Genomic DNA, 16,010 nt, shown 5'->3' on the forward strand with positions numbered 1-16,010 from the left:
ACAAGGAAATGTTTACAGAGATCAAATTAGAATTGCTTTGAAGCACTGTTGAAATTCTCTATATTAACTCTCATAAAATGCTGTCAGATAACCCTGAGCCAGTGAACATCAATGTAACTAACTTTATTTTATAAACTGTTTTGGCTCACTTTTGCTGATTAAATACATATTCCTGCCTATAAAGGAGTGCTGAGAAAGGCAACATGGCTGGCTGCCCAAATGCACTCTGTTCTACAGCTCTGTAAAAGCAAAGCTACTAATGGAGCTACTCCTCCCATCACCAGCCTGTGGCTTAGTGAAATGTAAGAAAGGCACTTCCTGAGAAATCTCCCACCTACTGGTCCCTTGACACCTTTCTTCTTGCGTATAGGGCAGAAGAAAGGATGGAGACTATTATCCATTTCCAAATAAAAGCTGATTTAAGCCAGTTCAGAAGACACAGGCCCAAGCGTCATCAGAGTTATAGGTGGAAGGTTGTTCTACCCTAGAAACTTCCTCACTTACAGTCTAAAGGGCCAGCAGGATGGACCCTGAGCAAGAGTGCTTACAGAAACAATATGCTTCCAAGACATATAGGCTGCTTTCTGGAAGCACAAAATTATCCCGGGTTTCATCTGATCAGATCAGCTTCACCATTGATATGGAGCAGTATCAGCTCAGGATGAGATCAGGATCAAGGACTGGAGGGGCGGGGGGGGGGGGGGGGGGGGGGGGGGAGGAAGGGGCAGAAAAATAGCTGTAAAAACTATCATTTATTGAGAACTTATTATTTTCACATACTGTGCTAAGTTGTTGGGGTTTTTTTTTACAATCTTTTTTCTCATTTTAATCCTCACAACAACCCTATGAGGTAGGTATTACCATCATTTACAAATGAGAAAACAGGCCCAGAAAAATTGCATTATTTGTTCGTTGTCACATAGCTATTCACCAGTGAAGCTGGGATGTGTTGCTGAGAGCCCGTATTCTTTTTATGGGGTCTACAGGAAAAATGTAATTTCACTGCCCACCACAGATCACCTGGGAGTGGAGGCTGCTGTCCATGCTACCGTTGGTAAGGATGCATTGAAGCTGACTTGATGTTGGTTTTTATTCCACTTGGCATTTTCCCTAAAAGGAACACAAAGAAAGACATCTAAAACAAGGTAAGACTTTTACAATAAACAAAAAAATGTAGTCTCTCAGGTTCCTTCCTGACATTTATCTTATTATCTCAGAACCTCTGGCCCTGATTGGCAAAAATAAAAAATTATGGTTCTTCAGTAGATCCCTTTCTGGAGTTATCTAGAAGAAAGTGGTGATTTGGTAGAATGGTGAGAATCAGAGCATTACTTTCTGTTTATCTATTTCTGGAAAAGATAGCTAAACCTGGGGTACCACTGCTTAATGTCATAGGTGATAAGGTACTATCTGCTCTTATTTTAGGGTTGTTTTTTTTTCTCCTAGAAAGTCTGGAGGAAATCTCTGCTAGCATCTGGACTCCTCCAAAGTGTTTTTAAAATTACTAAAAAGTGACCACGAAAGAAGGCAAGAGGTCAGGTGCTGGTGGCTCACACCTATAATCCAAGCTACTCGTGGTACTTGGGGATTGCTGTTCAAAACTAGCTGGAGCAGGAAAGTCCATAAAACTCCTATCTCCAATTAAGCACCAAAAAACCTGGAGTGGAGCTATGGCTCAAGTGGTAGAGTACTCGCCTTGAGGTAGGATGGGGAAAGATCAGGAACAGTGCCTAGGTCCCAAATTCAAGCCCCAGACTTGGCACAAAAAAAAAAGGCAAGAAGCCAAGAGCTAGAGCAATAGACAGAGTAGTAAAAGAATACCTACTTTTCCTGAGTAGGAAAAGTACCTGCTTGTCAACAAGTGATTTACCTAACAAATGGTCTTGAATAAGATCTGACTGTTGATTTCTCTACACTGACCACATACTTAATATCTTGAGTAAAAGGGACAGAACAACTGAGACAGAAGAGATGAGGATGGGAGGCAAGAGCAGTTTCTGCTGTCCAAAGTTTTTTAGCCAGTGTCTACTACAATCTCAAGTGAGTTTTTTTTTTTAACTGCTGAAAATTATTTTCCAAGTCACCTTTTTTTTTTTTTTGCACTGAGTCACAACAGAGGAGACAAGAGAAAATCTTCAGGTCTGAGAATGCTAGGGGCCCAGTTAATGTACTTCATTCCTATATATTAGCTCAACCACTCCCACCTTACCTGGCTGACTTGCTTGGGCCATTTGCACCCCACTAAGCATTGGCTGCTGCTGGCTTGGAGCACCTGCCATCTGTACTTGCTGCAGTCCTGAAGCCCCTGCAAGGATTGTTCCAGTTCCTGGCTGGCCTGGCTGGCCAGGACCACTGCTGCCTGAAGGTCTCCAATTAGACAGCCCCTTCCCAAAGGCAACAGCTGCTACCAAGGCATTGGTGTCTGCAGGGTTGAAGGTCTGTTTGTTTGGCCGAAGACCTGAAATAAAAGTGGACATCCTGAAATCTGTGTCTGGCTCTGAGCTGAACTTAACAGCTGAAAGACTGGTGATGACTGCCAAGACATGAAGTTCTGACTTCAGTAGCATCTAGACTCCCTTATAATTCAGGGAAAGAGCCAGAAGATCCCAAGTCTATCGATGAGTCTCCATCCCACTTTGTCATTTGATATGCTCCAAGATTGATTTTAAACACAGAAAACTAACATGGTTGCAAATCCTTCCCTAAGCAGTTTATGCTTGTGCCTTCACTTTACTAGGTGAACCACCATTCCTATTCCAGTGATCTTACATACCAGTCCCTGTTTTGCCACCAACCCCTCTTTACCTCCACTCTCTGATTCTCGCTCCTCTTTACTGATTTTTTCCAGAAGGTTTGAGCACATTTTATTCAAGCTCTGGATTTGCTTCTGTAACACAAATTTGATAATGATTAAGGTAAGCAGGACATGATTATGAAGAAGTTTCTTCTCTGTGCTCTTTCATAGACAAGCCAAGTGTGATGAGCTGTGCATCCCTACTACAGAGGAGTGCTAATAGCTTGTGACAGGATGGGGGCAGCAGGGCAGTGGCTCCATCCAACCTGAGCTACATCAGCACCAATTCTGGCAGCATCTGTTGTCAGTTGCTTCTCTTGCTCTTCAACTTCTGGATCAGGCTTGGTTCTCAGATGGTCAGGGACCACCTCATGGCTGAAAACAGGTACCCGTCCTTCAGTCTGACGCTGTAACACAAATTTTATGAGGTCTATTATGCATTCAAGAAGACTGAGCCTGATTTTCACAGGCAAACAGTGCATGTTCGTGTAAAATACAACCTGAGATATAGTAACTAGCTTCCTAGGACAATGTCTCATTCACTTGTCTTCTTATAACCTATCTCTAGCACACCTAAGGGCAAATTAAACTGTCTCTCTTTCTCTCTGAAACATTACTTAAAAACTGGAACAGACAAGATCACAAAAACACAGACCTTTTCCCCCTCAAAACAAGTATCACGGGCTGGGAAGGTGGCTCAGTGGTAGAGCGCTTGCCTTGTATGCATGAGGCCCTGGGTTCAATTCCTCAGCACCATACAAGCAAAAAGAAAAAAGCCAGAAGTGGTGCTGTGGCTCAACTGGTAGAGCGCTAGCCTTCAGCTGAAGAGCTGAGGGACAGCGCCCAGGCCCAGAGTTTAGGCTCCATGACTGGATCCCCCCTTCCCCCCACCCCCGCAAAAAAAAACAAGTATCACAAGAGAAAGGTCTTCTTTTGCCTTGGTGACATAGTCTCAGAAATTTTAGGGTATTTGACTCTCTCATTTCTAGAAGAAAAGCAGTATTTCCAAAACATAGTCCTTGGTTTTTTGTTTTGTTTTTTTTTTTGCCAGTCCTGGGGCTTGAACTCAGTGCCTGGGCACTGTCCCTGAGCTTCTTTTGCTCAAGGCTAACACTCTACCACTTAAGTCACAGCACCACTTCTGGCTTTTTCTGTGTATGTGGTACTAAGGAATCGAACCCAGGGCTTCATACATGCTAGGCAAGCACTCTACTACTAAGCCACATTCCCAGCCCAAGAAGCATTATTTATAATTTGAAAGAAAATGTTAGGAACTCTCAAAACATCTCTCCTTTACTTTTTTTTTGCCAGTCCTGGGGCTTGAACTCAGGGCCTGGCACTGTCCCTGGGCCTCTCTGTGCTCAAGACTAACACTCTACCACTTGAGCCACAGTGCCACTTTTGGCCTTTCCTGTTTATGTGGTACTGAAGAATTAAGCCTTGGGCTTCATGCATTCTAGGCAAGCACTCTACCACTAAACCACATTCCCAGCCCAGTCCTTGCTTCTTACTGCCACACACTACCCCACATCCAGAACTCCTAAAATAGCCAATTAATAATTGTGCTCTAAATTTTCATGTAAGAACTTCCAAGTTGGATCTTTTTCCTCTTCTTACCATGAGATCTTCATCCCGGTCTGGAGACAATACCAGAGGTATGATGACCTGATTACGGAACAGAGGTGTCTTCTCATGCTTCAAGACCTTGTTCAGAGTATTCAACTGTCCAGACAGCAAGGCAAAGCTGTCCAGAACAGAGGGCCTAGTGATGGTAAAAGTATATCAGAATGTTCCACTCTCTCTCTGTCCTGTAATCTTGAAGAGGTCCTTTAGACTAGGCACACCCCCAAACAACTGACAGCCCTATGACTACTAGCCTAGATGGGAACCAGATTAACTAACAGTAATACTAGTTTGAAAAAGGGAATAATCTTTCAATTTCTGACAAAAAATAGTTCACTGTTTGACTGGGTTGAGAACAGTGGTAAAACAGGAATGATGGCTATACTGTTACAAGTGAAAATTGAGAAACTGGATAAAAGTTTTTATCCTAGCCAAGACGTACGATCCACAATTTCAGAGGAGGTTGGATGTTAACATTCAGTCAGAACTGTGGAAACAAATCTGGCATTAAAAGAGCTAAGAGGCTTCTCCACTGAAGGAAGACCTCCTTACAAAAAAAAAAAAAAATCAAAGAATAAGAAGCAAAACCTAGAAAAAAACTGTTTAAAGAGACTGGGCATTTCTCTACTTCCTTGCCATTGAGACTGTAAGCCAAACTATGCATTAAATGTTGGGCAACCAGGCTCTTTCCAAATCAAGAGATGTTTGATAAATGGTTACATCACTGCACATGTCCTGTCCATCAGGGGGTCTGGTCCCCCACCCATGAAACCCTCCCTGGCTTGTCCTGGCAACCCTTACCAAGTCAGCCGGTCATACTCGTTCTCCAACTTGTAAATGAAACTCCCTAGTGAGTTCTTCAGATCAGCCACTTGATTGAGCAGTGCATCTAATGATGCTTCAAGCTGCTTCTCCTCCCTCTGCATCAAGAGTAACAGACTGGTTACCCAGATAGATGAATGTAGCACATTCAGAAGAAAGCCGAAAAGCTATGTTGTTTTCTATCTTTGGCATTTGTGTTACAGACAGCATCAACTCTGACCTCCTACCAACTTACTTCTTCTCTTAACGCTTCCTAATCCGTGCATAGCATTAAATATAGCATAGCATTAGATATACCCTGCTCTGCTTCACTGAGAAGTACTTGTCAGACCTAATTCTTGAAGTTGTTTATCTAATGGGTAATTCTGAACCACATGTATACCATCTTTCCCTGTCTTAGAATATGTCTGATGACTTTTCTCTGCTTTGGAGTACTGGGGTTTGAATTCAAGGCCTTGGGTTTGCTGGGCAGGTCCCCTGTTCCTTGAGCTACCCCCTTGCCATAGGCATATTCTGAACACTAGCTCTGTCCTGCCTCTCAGCTCTTCATTTATCCTTTGTATTGATATTTCAATCTTCTCCCTGATGACTTAATGTGTACTCACTCTGTGCTAATATTTTTGTGTTCCTTTCACAAGCTCAGCTGAGCCACAAACATTTACCAAAGCAGAGCACCAGTGGCTCACCCCACCTACTCACACCACCTACTCACACCATGCTACTCAGGCGTCTTGAGATCTGAGAACTGACATTTAGAGCCAGCCTAAGCAGACAAAATTGCAAGTTTCTTGAGTTCCATTATCCAGCCAAAAGCTGGAAGTGGAGGTGTGGCTCAAATAGTAAAGTACTAGCCCTGATGGGGTGGGGGAAAAAGAGAACTGAGTGAGAATCTGTATGAGGCTCTGAGTTCAAACCGCAGTGAGAAGTCTCTCACAGGTGCATACGCTAAAAGAAAAACAAAACCAAGAAAGTTCGTATGTGTTTCTTATCTCTTGAAAGTCTGCAAAGCATTTCTTTGTCATACAGCATCTGTGGTCTCCCATTTTATATCAGTCCTTCACCCTCAACGATTATTAGGGCACGAGCTGGGAAGAAGGATGCAAAATCATCTTGCAAACCCAACACGATGCTTGACAGGGACCTAATCCTGGGTTCCACCCACAGCATCAGATTACAAACACAGCGTAGCTTCAGCCCTCAGCTTCTCCCCAATTAGATTCCCTATTGTACTTGTATCCAACAGCCCAGGTCGGTCGGAGTCAGCCCACCCCTTTCTTCAGCTGTCTTTCCTTGGAATTTTATCTCAGCTTCTCCAAAAGACTATCTGATCCTTTCTCGGACCCCGGCAGGTCGGCGCTGCCTCATTCCTCCCGGTTAGCCGAGCTGTCCCTCCGTCAGCCGGGTTCAACCAACCCCATGTCTCTAGGGCGCTGCTTTCGGTCCCGTAGGCCTCGCTTCCCCTCCCGCCCCCGTCCGCTTTCCCGCCACAGCCACGAGTTTTGCCCACTCCGCCAGGTACCAACTCTTCCCTGCCCTCGGCCAGCCCGCTCTCAGTCGGGCTGCCCAAGGTTAACTTGCTGCCAGTAGAATCAACTAGGTTCCTCCTCACCTGCATCGCAGCGGCCCAAGCAGCCGCAGCGACCGCCACTTCCGGTTTCTCGATCCTCAGGCACCTCCGCCCGAGAGCTTCATTCACCAATCAGAAAGCTCGGAACTCGGCCTTCCCAGTGACTTCCGGTTCCTACCGGGGGCAAAGGTAGCCAGGTCAGGGGTCAAGAGAGGCACAGCCTCCCTGGGCCGGGCCGGGCCGGGCCAGGCCGGTGCTGGTGGGCTGTACGATGGCCTCGGAGCGCCCGGAGCCGGAGGTGAGGGTGGGCGGACGGGTGTGTGGGTGGGCGCAGCGCGGGGCCCCCGGACCCGAGGCGTGGCTTTGGCCTCCTCCCGCCTAGCCTGGACGGGGACCAGCCCCGGCTGCACCGTCGCGGTCAGCGATTTCCTCCAGAGACTGGAGAAGTCACTTCCTTTGTTTGATTGACTGCAGTTTCAGCCTAGTCGCCAGCCGTGGACCTGATGACAGTGGTATTAACAAACCTTGTGTTTTAATTCACTGTTGCCGTCTTAGTGGGCATCACCGCAGCCGACTGACAGCCGGATCCTGCCGTTCATCAAACACCGGGATGCCACAGACGGCATGCGTGGATGTCGTTCTAGCGCTCGTGATCTTTGAAAAACGTTTTCTCTCGAAGTGAAACCTCGATCTAGTTATTGATGCTACCATGTAGCGATCCGGGCAAGTCTTAACTTCCCAGATCCCGTTTCCTTAGTTATAAAATATCTGTCCCATGGTGTGACGTGAGCATCCTATGCATTAAGCCAGAAAAGGCATGTGAGCTAGCTCTGTATATATACTCTGTCGTTCAGATTTGTGCAAGGAAGGTGGCAGCGTTTACTCTCATTTACAGAGAACAAAACTGAAAAGTCAGATGAAGTACCCTTACCCAAGACCTCTTCACTTGGAAACAGACTCTAGGTGCCTTAGGAGATTTGAAGGGGGGAGAGGGGTGAAATCTCAGATTGGTTGTAGTTGACCAGTACTACAAGAGAATATGGCAGTTGATGGGAAGGGTAAGGGTTGTGTATGATAGAGAGTGGTCATTAATTTTTGAAAACTTACTGCATGCCAGGTACCATTCTAAGCGCTTTACTGATATTTCTCCCAGTTCTAGAAATCATAACTCCTCTTTTCCAGTGGAAAAAAACCTGAGACACAGAGCTATTAAGAGTAACAAAGTAGCCAGGCTCTGGTGAGTCAGAAGGCTGAGATCTGAGTATGGATGTTCAGCCTGGACAGGAAAGTCTGTGAGACCCTTATCTCCAATTAAACAAACAAACAAACAAAAAAAGCCAGAATTGGAGCTGTGGCTCCAGTGTAGAGTGCTAGCTTTGATCAAAAAAATCAGGGAAGGTGTCCAGGCCCTGAATTCAAGCCCAGGACTGGCTGGGATGGGGGGGGGGGTGAAAAAAAAGTAAGTTATACAGTTAGTAAGTCATTAGGGTTAAGACTCTGGAGCCAGACCATAATGGTTAATTCTAGTGCAAATAAAGTAGTCAAGATGGCAAATGTCTTAATGGTGCATGTGTGAAACACCCAACATTGAATATGATTGGTTGTTGATAGTAACAAATTACCTTACTTAAAAGAATCAGACATGTTCAGAAGTGCAATGGATTAGCCCATGCATGAGAAAGACCAATATTTAGAAAAGCTGAGAAATTTAGAGTATTATTTCTGAATGGGTTAAAATGAGAATCTGTGGGGTAAATAAAACATGCTTTTTAGGCAGGTGGTCTAGAAAGCAGTACTGTTCTGCAGGAAACTATTGTAAACTGTATATGTAATGTTAGATACATAAAAGAAGTAGTTGACAGCTAAAATTTACAGCATTTGTTAAAAGTGTTTTTGTTTTCAGTGCTAGGGATTGAATCCAAAGTCTCCTGCATGCTAGGCAAGAACTTTCCAAAGCGACATCCCCTTTCTATGTTTATTAAATTCTTAATTTGAATTTCTGAAAATGTTATCTCAGAAAGCAAAAGGGGCCAAGAGTTCTGCACCTGGAAATGTGACTGGCGCTGGGGGAAAATGCAAGAAGTTTTAAAAGGAAAGTGGCTTAGAGGATGTTAGCATCCTAAAAATTGTCATGGTAAGATTTAGGAAACCATTCATCAAATACTCAAAATGTTTTGTGAGTGCTGCTATGAACTCAAAATATGCTAAGTACCAGAGTAGGTATATGGTAGTATGAGAGTGGTATTCCCTATCTTTATGGAGTAAACACTGAATTGTAAGTGCTATAAAAGTGAGTGAGGATGTTTTAACAGGTTTTTGTTTGTTTTGTACCAGTCCTTGGGCTTGAACTCAAAGCACTGTTCCTTAGCTTTCTCTGCTCAAGGCTAGTATTCTACCACTTGAGCCACAGCTCTACGTCTGGCTTTTTGGTAATTAATTGGAGATAAAAGTGTTATGGACTAGCTTCAAAACCTGATTCCCAGATCTCAACCTCCCAAGTAGCTAGGATTACAAAGCCAGGTCCCTGCATGCTTAATAGTTTCTTTTAATATTATTGTTATTATAAAGGTGGAGTTACAGTTACATAAGTTTCCTACCCAGGCTGGCTTTGAACCACGATCCTCAGATCTCAGCCTCCTGATCTCAGCCTCCTGAGTAGCTAGGATTACAGGTATGAGCCACCAGTGCCTGGCTTGTTTAACAGTTTTTAACCAGGGTATTTAATCCAGTTTGTTAAGAAGTTAGGAGAGGAGGCCTTTTTAAAGGAATGGCCTTTATGTTAATTCAATATCTAATACTCATAAAGTCCTTGTGAAGTAGGCACTATTGTTACCCCAACTCACAGATGAAGAAACTGAGGCACAGAGAGGTTAATCTCTATGCCAAAGCTACCTATCTACTGGAAGGGGTAGAACTACATCCTTCTTATGCTAACACTAGAGTGCATGCTCTTACCTGAGCTTTGATAATATGGGTATGTGGGATTGGTGAGCAGTGAGACTAGATAAGATTCAGTTTAAGGCTATGATGGAAGCTGAGTACTTTGGCATAAGTATAATGATAAAGAGGCTTCAGATCATTGGGATGGGGAGAGTATACATTATTTTGTGTTGACAGAAAAACAGTCATGGGCTAAAAATGGGTTAAAAAATAGTTCAAGCCAGCCTAGGCAGGAAAGTCTATGAGACTCTTATCTCCAATTAGCCACAGAAACAGGAAGTGGTGCAGTGGTTCAAAGTGGTAGAGCATTAGCTTTGAACAAAAAAGCTCAGGGACAGGACTCAGGCCCTGAGTTCAGTCCCCACAATTAACAATAAAAAATAATAATAATTCAAACCTTAATCTCAAAGAAGCAAAAACTAGAAAACAACAAACTAATAAGATGTACCATGTTTCATTCATCCTGGTATCCATGATATGCAGCCCAGAGCCTACTAATGTTCTAGTTATCTTGATATAAATGGTATGTAGGCCTCAATAAATATTTCAAAGAATGATAGCCTTCCTCTACCATTGTAATGACTGACCCATTTAACTGCAACAACATCCTTATAAAAATTATCTTATCTATATGTCATCAGTGAAGAAATTGAGATCTGGAAAAATTAACCTGCCAAGGATAGCAAGATAGCAAATAAAAGAACAAGATTTGAATCCAAGCCTGTAAACATCCATGACTGTAAACATTTATTTTTGTCTTCTTTGCCAGACTGCTCCAAGCCTTCAGATTCAAAGGTGATTAATAGTGGATACTTGAAGTTTCATAGAAATGTAGATTTGTTTAATTTTTAAATTTTATTATTAGGTAGTTTATACAAAGAGGTTACAATTCTGTAAGTACAGTACATCTTGATCTATGTCACCCCTTCCAACAATGTAAATGTTTTGAAAGCACAACTAATTCAAGAATTCTTAAAGACTAATAAGGAAAAATCCTTTGAGATGCTTATTAAAATGTAGATTCTTTTTTTTTTTTTTTGGTTAGTCGCAGGGCTTGAACTCTGGGCCTGAGTGCTGTCCCTCAGCTCTTCAGCTCAAGGCTAGCACTCTACCACTTGAGTCACAGCGCCACTTCCAGTTTTCTGGTGGTTTATTGGAGATAAGAGTCTCATAGACTTTCCCCTGCCTGGGCTGGCTTTGAAGCATGGTCCTCAGATCTCAGCCTCCTGAGTAGCTAGGATTACAGGCATGAGCCACAGGTGCCCAGCTAAAATGTAGATTCTTGAGCTCTGTCAACTTTTAATTTACTTAAATGTTTCTAGTCAAGGTCACTCTCATCTCCCCTCATTGATAGAGGTTGTTTTTATGAACCATGTGGTAGCCAGAGTTTTGTTTTTAAATGAAGACAAATTGCTTTATTGGACCCTTTCACTGGCCTTTACTTTCAGGATAAAATCTAAAATCCATAGACAGTTGTTTTTCCCATGTAGGTATTGTAGAAATGAAGTACAGATAAGATGAGCTACAGAATATCAGCCCTTGCCAGTACTATGGTTTGACCTTAGGGCCTTCTCCTTGTGGCTAGCATTCTACTACCTGGAGCCACAGCTCCCACCTGACTTTTGTGGCTTAATTAGACATAGAGTATCTCTGTCTAGGCTGGCTTTGAACTATTTTTTGTTTTTTTGTTTTTTGTTTTTTTGCCAGTCATGAGGCCTGAACTCTGGGTCTGGGCGCTGTCCCTCAGCTCTTCAGCTCAAGGCTAGCGCTCTACTACTGGAGCCACAGCGCCACTTCCGGCTTTTTCTGTTTATGTGGTGCTGAGGAATCGAACCCAGGGCCTCATGCTTGCAAGGCATGCACTCTACCACTGAGCCATCTTCCCAGCCCTGGCTTTGAACTATTATCTCAACCTCCTGAATATAGATGTGAACCATGGCCACCTGACTACCTATTATGCTCCTTCTTGTTAGTACTTTAAATCTTTTCTGCACTTTTTTTGTGTGTATTCATTGTTGTTTTGTCTCTGCCTCGTTCTAGTTGGAGCCACACTTTCAACTCTGTTTTTGAGATAGGGTCGTACTACGTAGTCCAGGCTGACCTTCAGTTTTCAATTCTTCTGTCTCAGCCTCCCAAGTGCTAAGATTATAGGTATATAGTGTTGTGCTTGACTGTTTTCAATTCTTCTTTTTAATTTAATATTTTATTGTAAAGGTGATGTGCAAAGTGATTATGCTTACATAACTGAGGTAAAGAGTACATTTCTTTCTGGACAATATCACCCCTTCCCTTGCTCTCTCCCAGTTTGTTTCTACTGTTAAGAGAGAAATGGACAGTTGTCATTCAGTAGATGAGCTTTACTCATCAGATATTGCTTTGATTTCTGACTTTTATATTAACTACTCAGTTCAAACTTCATTTTCCTCCTATTACATATTTTGCTATGAAGACTGAGTTTACTTATACGAAACACCTACTGTTAACCTAGTAATCTGTAATAGTTCACTTTTGCTATGTTCTTATAAAGTACTAGGCACTGTGTGGGCACTTCATATGTATGATTCCCTTGATCCATATAACAGCACTTTAGATTGGTATTAGGATTAGCTCTGTTTTACATGTGTAGTCACGGAAGCTTAAAGAGGTTAAATGCCTTTTCTGAGTCTCACAGCTAACAAGTTAGCCTAGGTTGACTCAATCAGAAATTCTTGCACCTAACCTTTACAGAGATCTGTTGAATTCATTTTAGGTATTCAGTAGGTATGAATTCCTCCCTTTGTCATTGCTCAGTACCTGCTTTTGTGTCTTTTTATCCTTGCCCTTTGTCTTGGAGTATAAGACTTTCTAAATCCTCATCTGTTGCTTCTTTGCTATCTACATTGTTTTCTGGCATCAGGCACCCTTCCTTACTGCTTTTTCGGGGCTATTTCGGTCTCTTTGTACATATTTTCTCATTTGAGGTGGGGGCGGGGGAAATCTTCTTTTCAGCATTAATATTTATCAACAGGCAGTCATTGGCTTCTGTTCATGTCTTCACTACCCGCAACTGATTTATTTCCCCTCACTGTTAGGAACAGGAGGAGAAATGTGGGACTTGTCTAGAACAAGCTAGAGTAGGAAGTCGGGCTGGGAGAATGATGGTCAGTTGTCCCTTACTTCCTCTGTGAACAGTGAACAGTCTGGTCTTCTGGGATTTCAGGATTGGGAGATGAAAAATCTTATGGAGGGAATAAAAAATTGCTGATTGGTAAGTCAGTGGACTGGTAAAGGCCTGCGAGAATCGGCACTGCTGGCAAGGTGATAGGTTTCTTCATGTCACTAGTACAGTTGCCATGCTATATATGTTGACCAAGGAAAATGTCATGTTCATCCCAAGTCCAAGCTTTGGCAGGGCTTGCATAGTGGAAGGACAAGGACATGGGTAAGGAAATTGAGGCTAGTTGGAACATTGCAGTGGCCACCTCTGAGGCTATGGAGGAAAGGAACTAGGAGGTGTATGAGTAGAGATTGTGACCCACAGACACCTAATTTGAGATACTAATTTGAGGCTTACATTCACACAGCAAAGGTTTCTTCACTGCCTGCTATATTCAAGAAGGACTGTCATATATTCATGTAATATTCATATTTATGAAACATTTAGGGACTTATTAGGTGTCATCTTTTAAATCAGTTTGCCAAGTATGAGCTCAAAAGCAGAACAGGACTCAATCTCCATCCTCAGGTGCTTATAGTTTCTTGGAGAAACTCACACATTTGTAGAAACAATGTGGGAAGCTCACTTCATTGGTATGGAGGTCTGTTGGAGAAGGGGAGGGAAGTTGTGACTTGACTTGCCGGGAACAGCACGCATGGTAGCAGGGGTAGACATCACCTCTGCTGCCTGGCCTCTTATATTACAGAGTGTGAGCTCCTTGGCCTGCTTACACAGGATTTGTATATATGGGGAACCCAGTTCCCTTTAATTTTAGATACATTAATGTCTCTATCCTTAGGTGGAAGAAGCTGGGCAGGTGTTCCTGCTGATGAGAAAAGATTATCGAATCTCCCGAAATGTCCGCCTGGCTTGGTTTCTCAATCATCTGCATCAAACTGTTCAGGCCACACCCCAGGAGTTGCTGGTGAGGCCTGGAATAGGTGACATATAAGGGGTTATCCCAGAAGGCTCTGTTTTTTTTTTCAGAGCCCTGACTCTAAGGGGTCCATGTCTAGGAGGGACAAGTGTCTTTAACCACAAGAAGATTCCCTAAGGGATAGTGGGGGAAGGATATATGGTTGGTTTGCTGGAAATGGAGCCAGTGGTGGGTCATTTTGGATATAAAAGACAGATCCAGGGAGCACTCTTATGCATGGTTTCACTTGATTCACACAATAACAGCGCTAAAGTGCTAGTGTTAGGATTATTTGCATTTTTACAAATGAGAACACTAAGTTTAAAGAGGTTAAGTGCCTTTTCTGTGATCTCACAACTAATAACTGATGGAGTTCAGAGTAGACAGTGATGACTCTTTCTAACCCTTTTCTGTTTTCTTCCATCTTAATTGTCAGCTTCAGTCGGAACAGGAGTTGGAAGTCCTCAGTGTCCTTCCCCCTGGGTGGCAGCCAGATGAACCAGTGGTCCCAAGGCCGTTTCTTCTGGTACCTTCCACCCAGGTTACCTTCCTGGCTTGGCAGTATCGCTTTGTTATTGAGCTGGACCTTAGCCCATCTACTAGCATTGTGGTGAGCACTTGGAAAGTGGTGGTGGGAAGGAAGGATGGGATGGGATGAGAAATCCTGGGGAAGGTAAAAAATGTTCCTAACCTACCATTGTGGGAAGCAGAAAGGCTTTATAAAGGAGTGATGAGCATTCAAAGACAGATTCCACTGGGTGTAATGCACTATTCTGGGGGGCATAATTAACCATAAGGTTCCTGCTGACCTACAGAAGCTGATTGTTCCTGCTTAAAGCTGCCTTTGACCATCCTTGAGAGCTCTTTCTCTGTTTTGCCCTCAGGATGATTCCACAGGAGAGATCCTGTTTGATGAAGTTTTCCATGCCCTGTCCCGCTGTCTAGGAGGGCTGCTTCAGCCCTTTCAAGTGCCTGGATCTTGCATTGACTTCCAGCCTGAGATCTACGTAACTATACAGGCCTATTCTTCAATCATTGGCCTGCAGTCCCACCAGGTATTGTATCTTCTATCCAAGTTTCTACCCTCAGACCACATTTCTGATAGTCTGTTGGACCACATCCTTACCATTCGTACCCAAGTACCCAGCTCTCTGTTTTCTCATTCCCATGAGTCTCTCCCCTTGAAAAGACTAGTTTCTCTGGTTTTAAAGAGCCTCCTCATGAACTTTAGTTGGCATTGATTGGACAAATACCTCACCCTCACTGCAAATCTCGATGGGTCTGACCCTTGGATATTTTTTTCTGTTTCCTCCCCAGCTCCTTTAGTTTTATCATGATCGCTAAAGTGCTGATCCCAGGAAATGATCTTTGGGAATAGTTTTGTGATTTTGAGCTACTGTAGGTCCATAGAAACATAATCTATTTTAAAGACAGAGAAAGTAAATTTCTGAGGGGCTTATGAACTGTTGGTATAATGCTGACCATTATGACAGAGCTCTGCTACCTGGACAGGTGATCACAAGACAGTTCTTTTGAATAATGACCGAGTTTGTTACAGGAATATGTTTTTAACTTAGATAAGCATTGGCCCTATTTCTCCTCATCAGGTCTTAACCATCTTTAACTCATTAGTTAGGGACTTGCCCTCAAACTATCTCTGATAGTTAAACTCTCATCTTAGCCATTAGTTTATTTAAGAGATGGATGCCAGATACAGCACCTGAGGATCTGAAATGTACAACAGTAGGTATATACTAAGTTCTAGGGTAGGAACTGCCAGCCTTCTACCCAAACTTAAAATGCTCTCCTGCTACAACCATTAGCCTGGTGTCTGTGGGCCACTTCCCTGGACAGAGGCCAAACTTTTGAAGGTATTATAGCCAAGACAAAGAAAACAAGGGTGTTAGGTAATTACTCAAAACTTGGTTCTACTTGACAAACACTGAAGCCTGATCTATGCCAAACGCAGGGTAGATCCCTGGAGACAGAGAAATTAGGTATTATCCTTGTTCTAGTAGGGAGGATTGAGAGCTTATAGAGGGAGACAGACATTAAAGGAGATGATTGCAGTTGAGTGTTTTAGGGCATTGATAAATTACGATTCAGATGCTGTAGGGACACTAAGAGGAGTTGGGAGAGCCAAAGAGGAGAC

The 16,010-nt window shown here is 43.2% G+C and overlaps 2 protein-coding genes across 5 annotated transcripts in view; one reads left to right on the forward strand and one right to left on the reverse strand.

Annotated features, from left to right (window-relative positions):
• Nucleotides 1–733: 733 nt before the first annotated feature.
• Med8 (mediator complex subunit 8) lies at nt 734–6,893 on the reverse strand. Of its 3 annotated transcripts, none has more exons than XM_013017007.1 (7): nt 6,849–6,893; nt 5,219–5,337; nt 4,412–4,538; nt 3,061–3,201; nt 2,806–2,887; nt 2,210–2,458; nt 734–1,110 (listed from the first exon to the last, which is right to left on the reverse strand). In XM_013017007.1, exons 1-7 carry the CDS (start codon nt 6,852–6,854, stop codon nt 1,046–1,048), a joined length of 789 nt encoding a protein of 262 aa, XP_012872461.1. In that variant the 5' UTR covers nt 6,855–6,893; the 3' UTR covers nt 734–1,045. The 3 variants fall into 3 exon arrangements, with proteins under 3 accessions (XP_012872461.1, XP_012872459.1, XP_012872462.1); XM_013017005.1 differs by having other exon boundaries at nt 4,412–4,556; XM_013017008.1 differs by lacking the exon at nt 6,849–6,893 and adding an exon at nt 6,264–6,281 and having other exon boundaries at nt 4,412–4,556.
• A 116-nt stretch (nt 6,894–7,009) lies between these two features.
• The window catches only part of Szt2 (seizure threshold 2 homolog (mouse)), a 52,366-nt gene continuing 43,365 nt past the window's right edge, over nt 7,010–16,010 (forward strand). For both annotated transcript variants that reach the window (XM_013016905.1, XM_013016904.1), the window contains exons 1-4: nt 7,010–7,104; nt 13,742–13,867; nt 14,295–14,468; nt 14,743–14,913. In XM_013016905.1, the coding sequence (XP_012872359.1) occupies nt 7,078–7,104; nt 13,742–13,867; nt 14,295–14,468; nt 14,743–14,913 (498 nt within the window). In that variant the 5' untranslated portion in view covers nt 7,010–7,077. The remainder of the gene's footprint in view (nt 7,105–13,741; nt 13,868–14,294; nt 14,469–14,742; nt 14,914–16,010) is intronic.

Source organism: Dipodomys ordii, unplaced genomic scaffold, assembly GCF_000151885.1.
Source record: "Dipodomys ordii isolate 6190 unplaced genomic scaffold, Dord_2.0 Scaffold33, whole genome shotgun sequence".
Lineage (NCBI taxonomy): Eukaryota > Metazoa > Chordata > Mammalia > Rodentia > Heteromyidae > Dipodomys > Dipodomys ordii.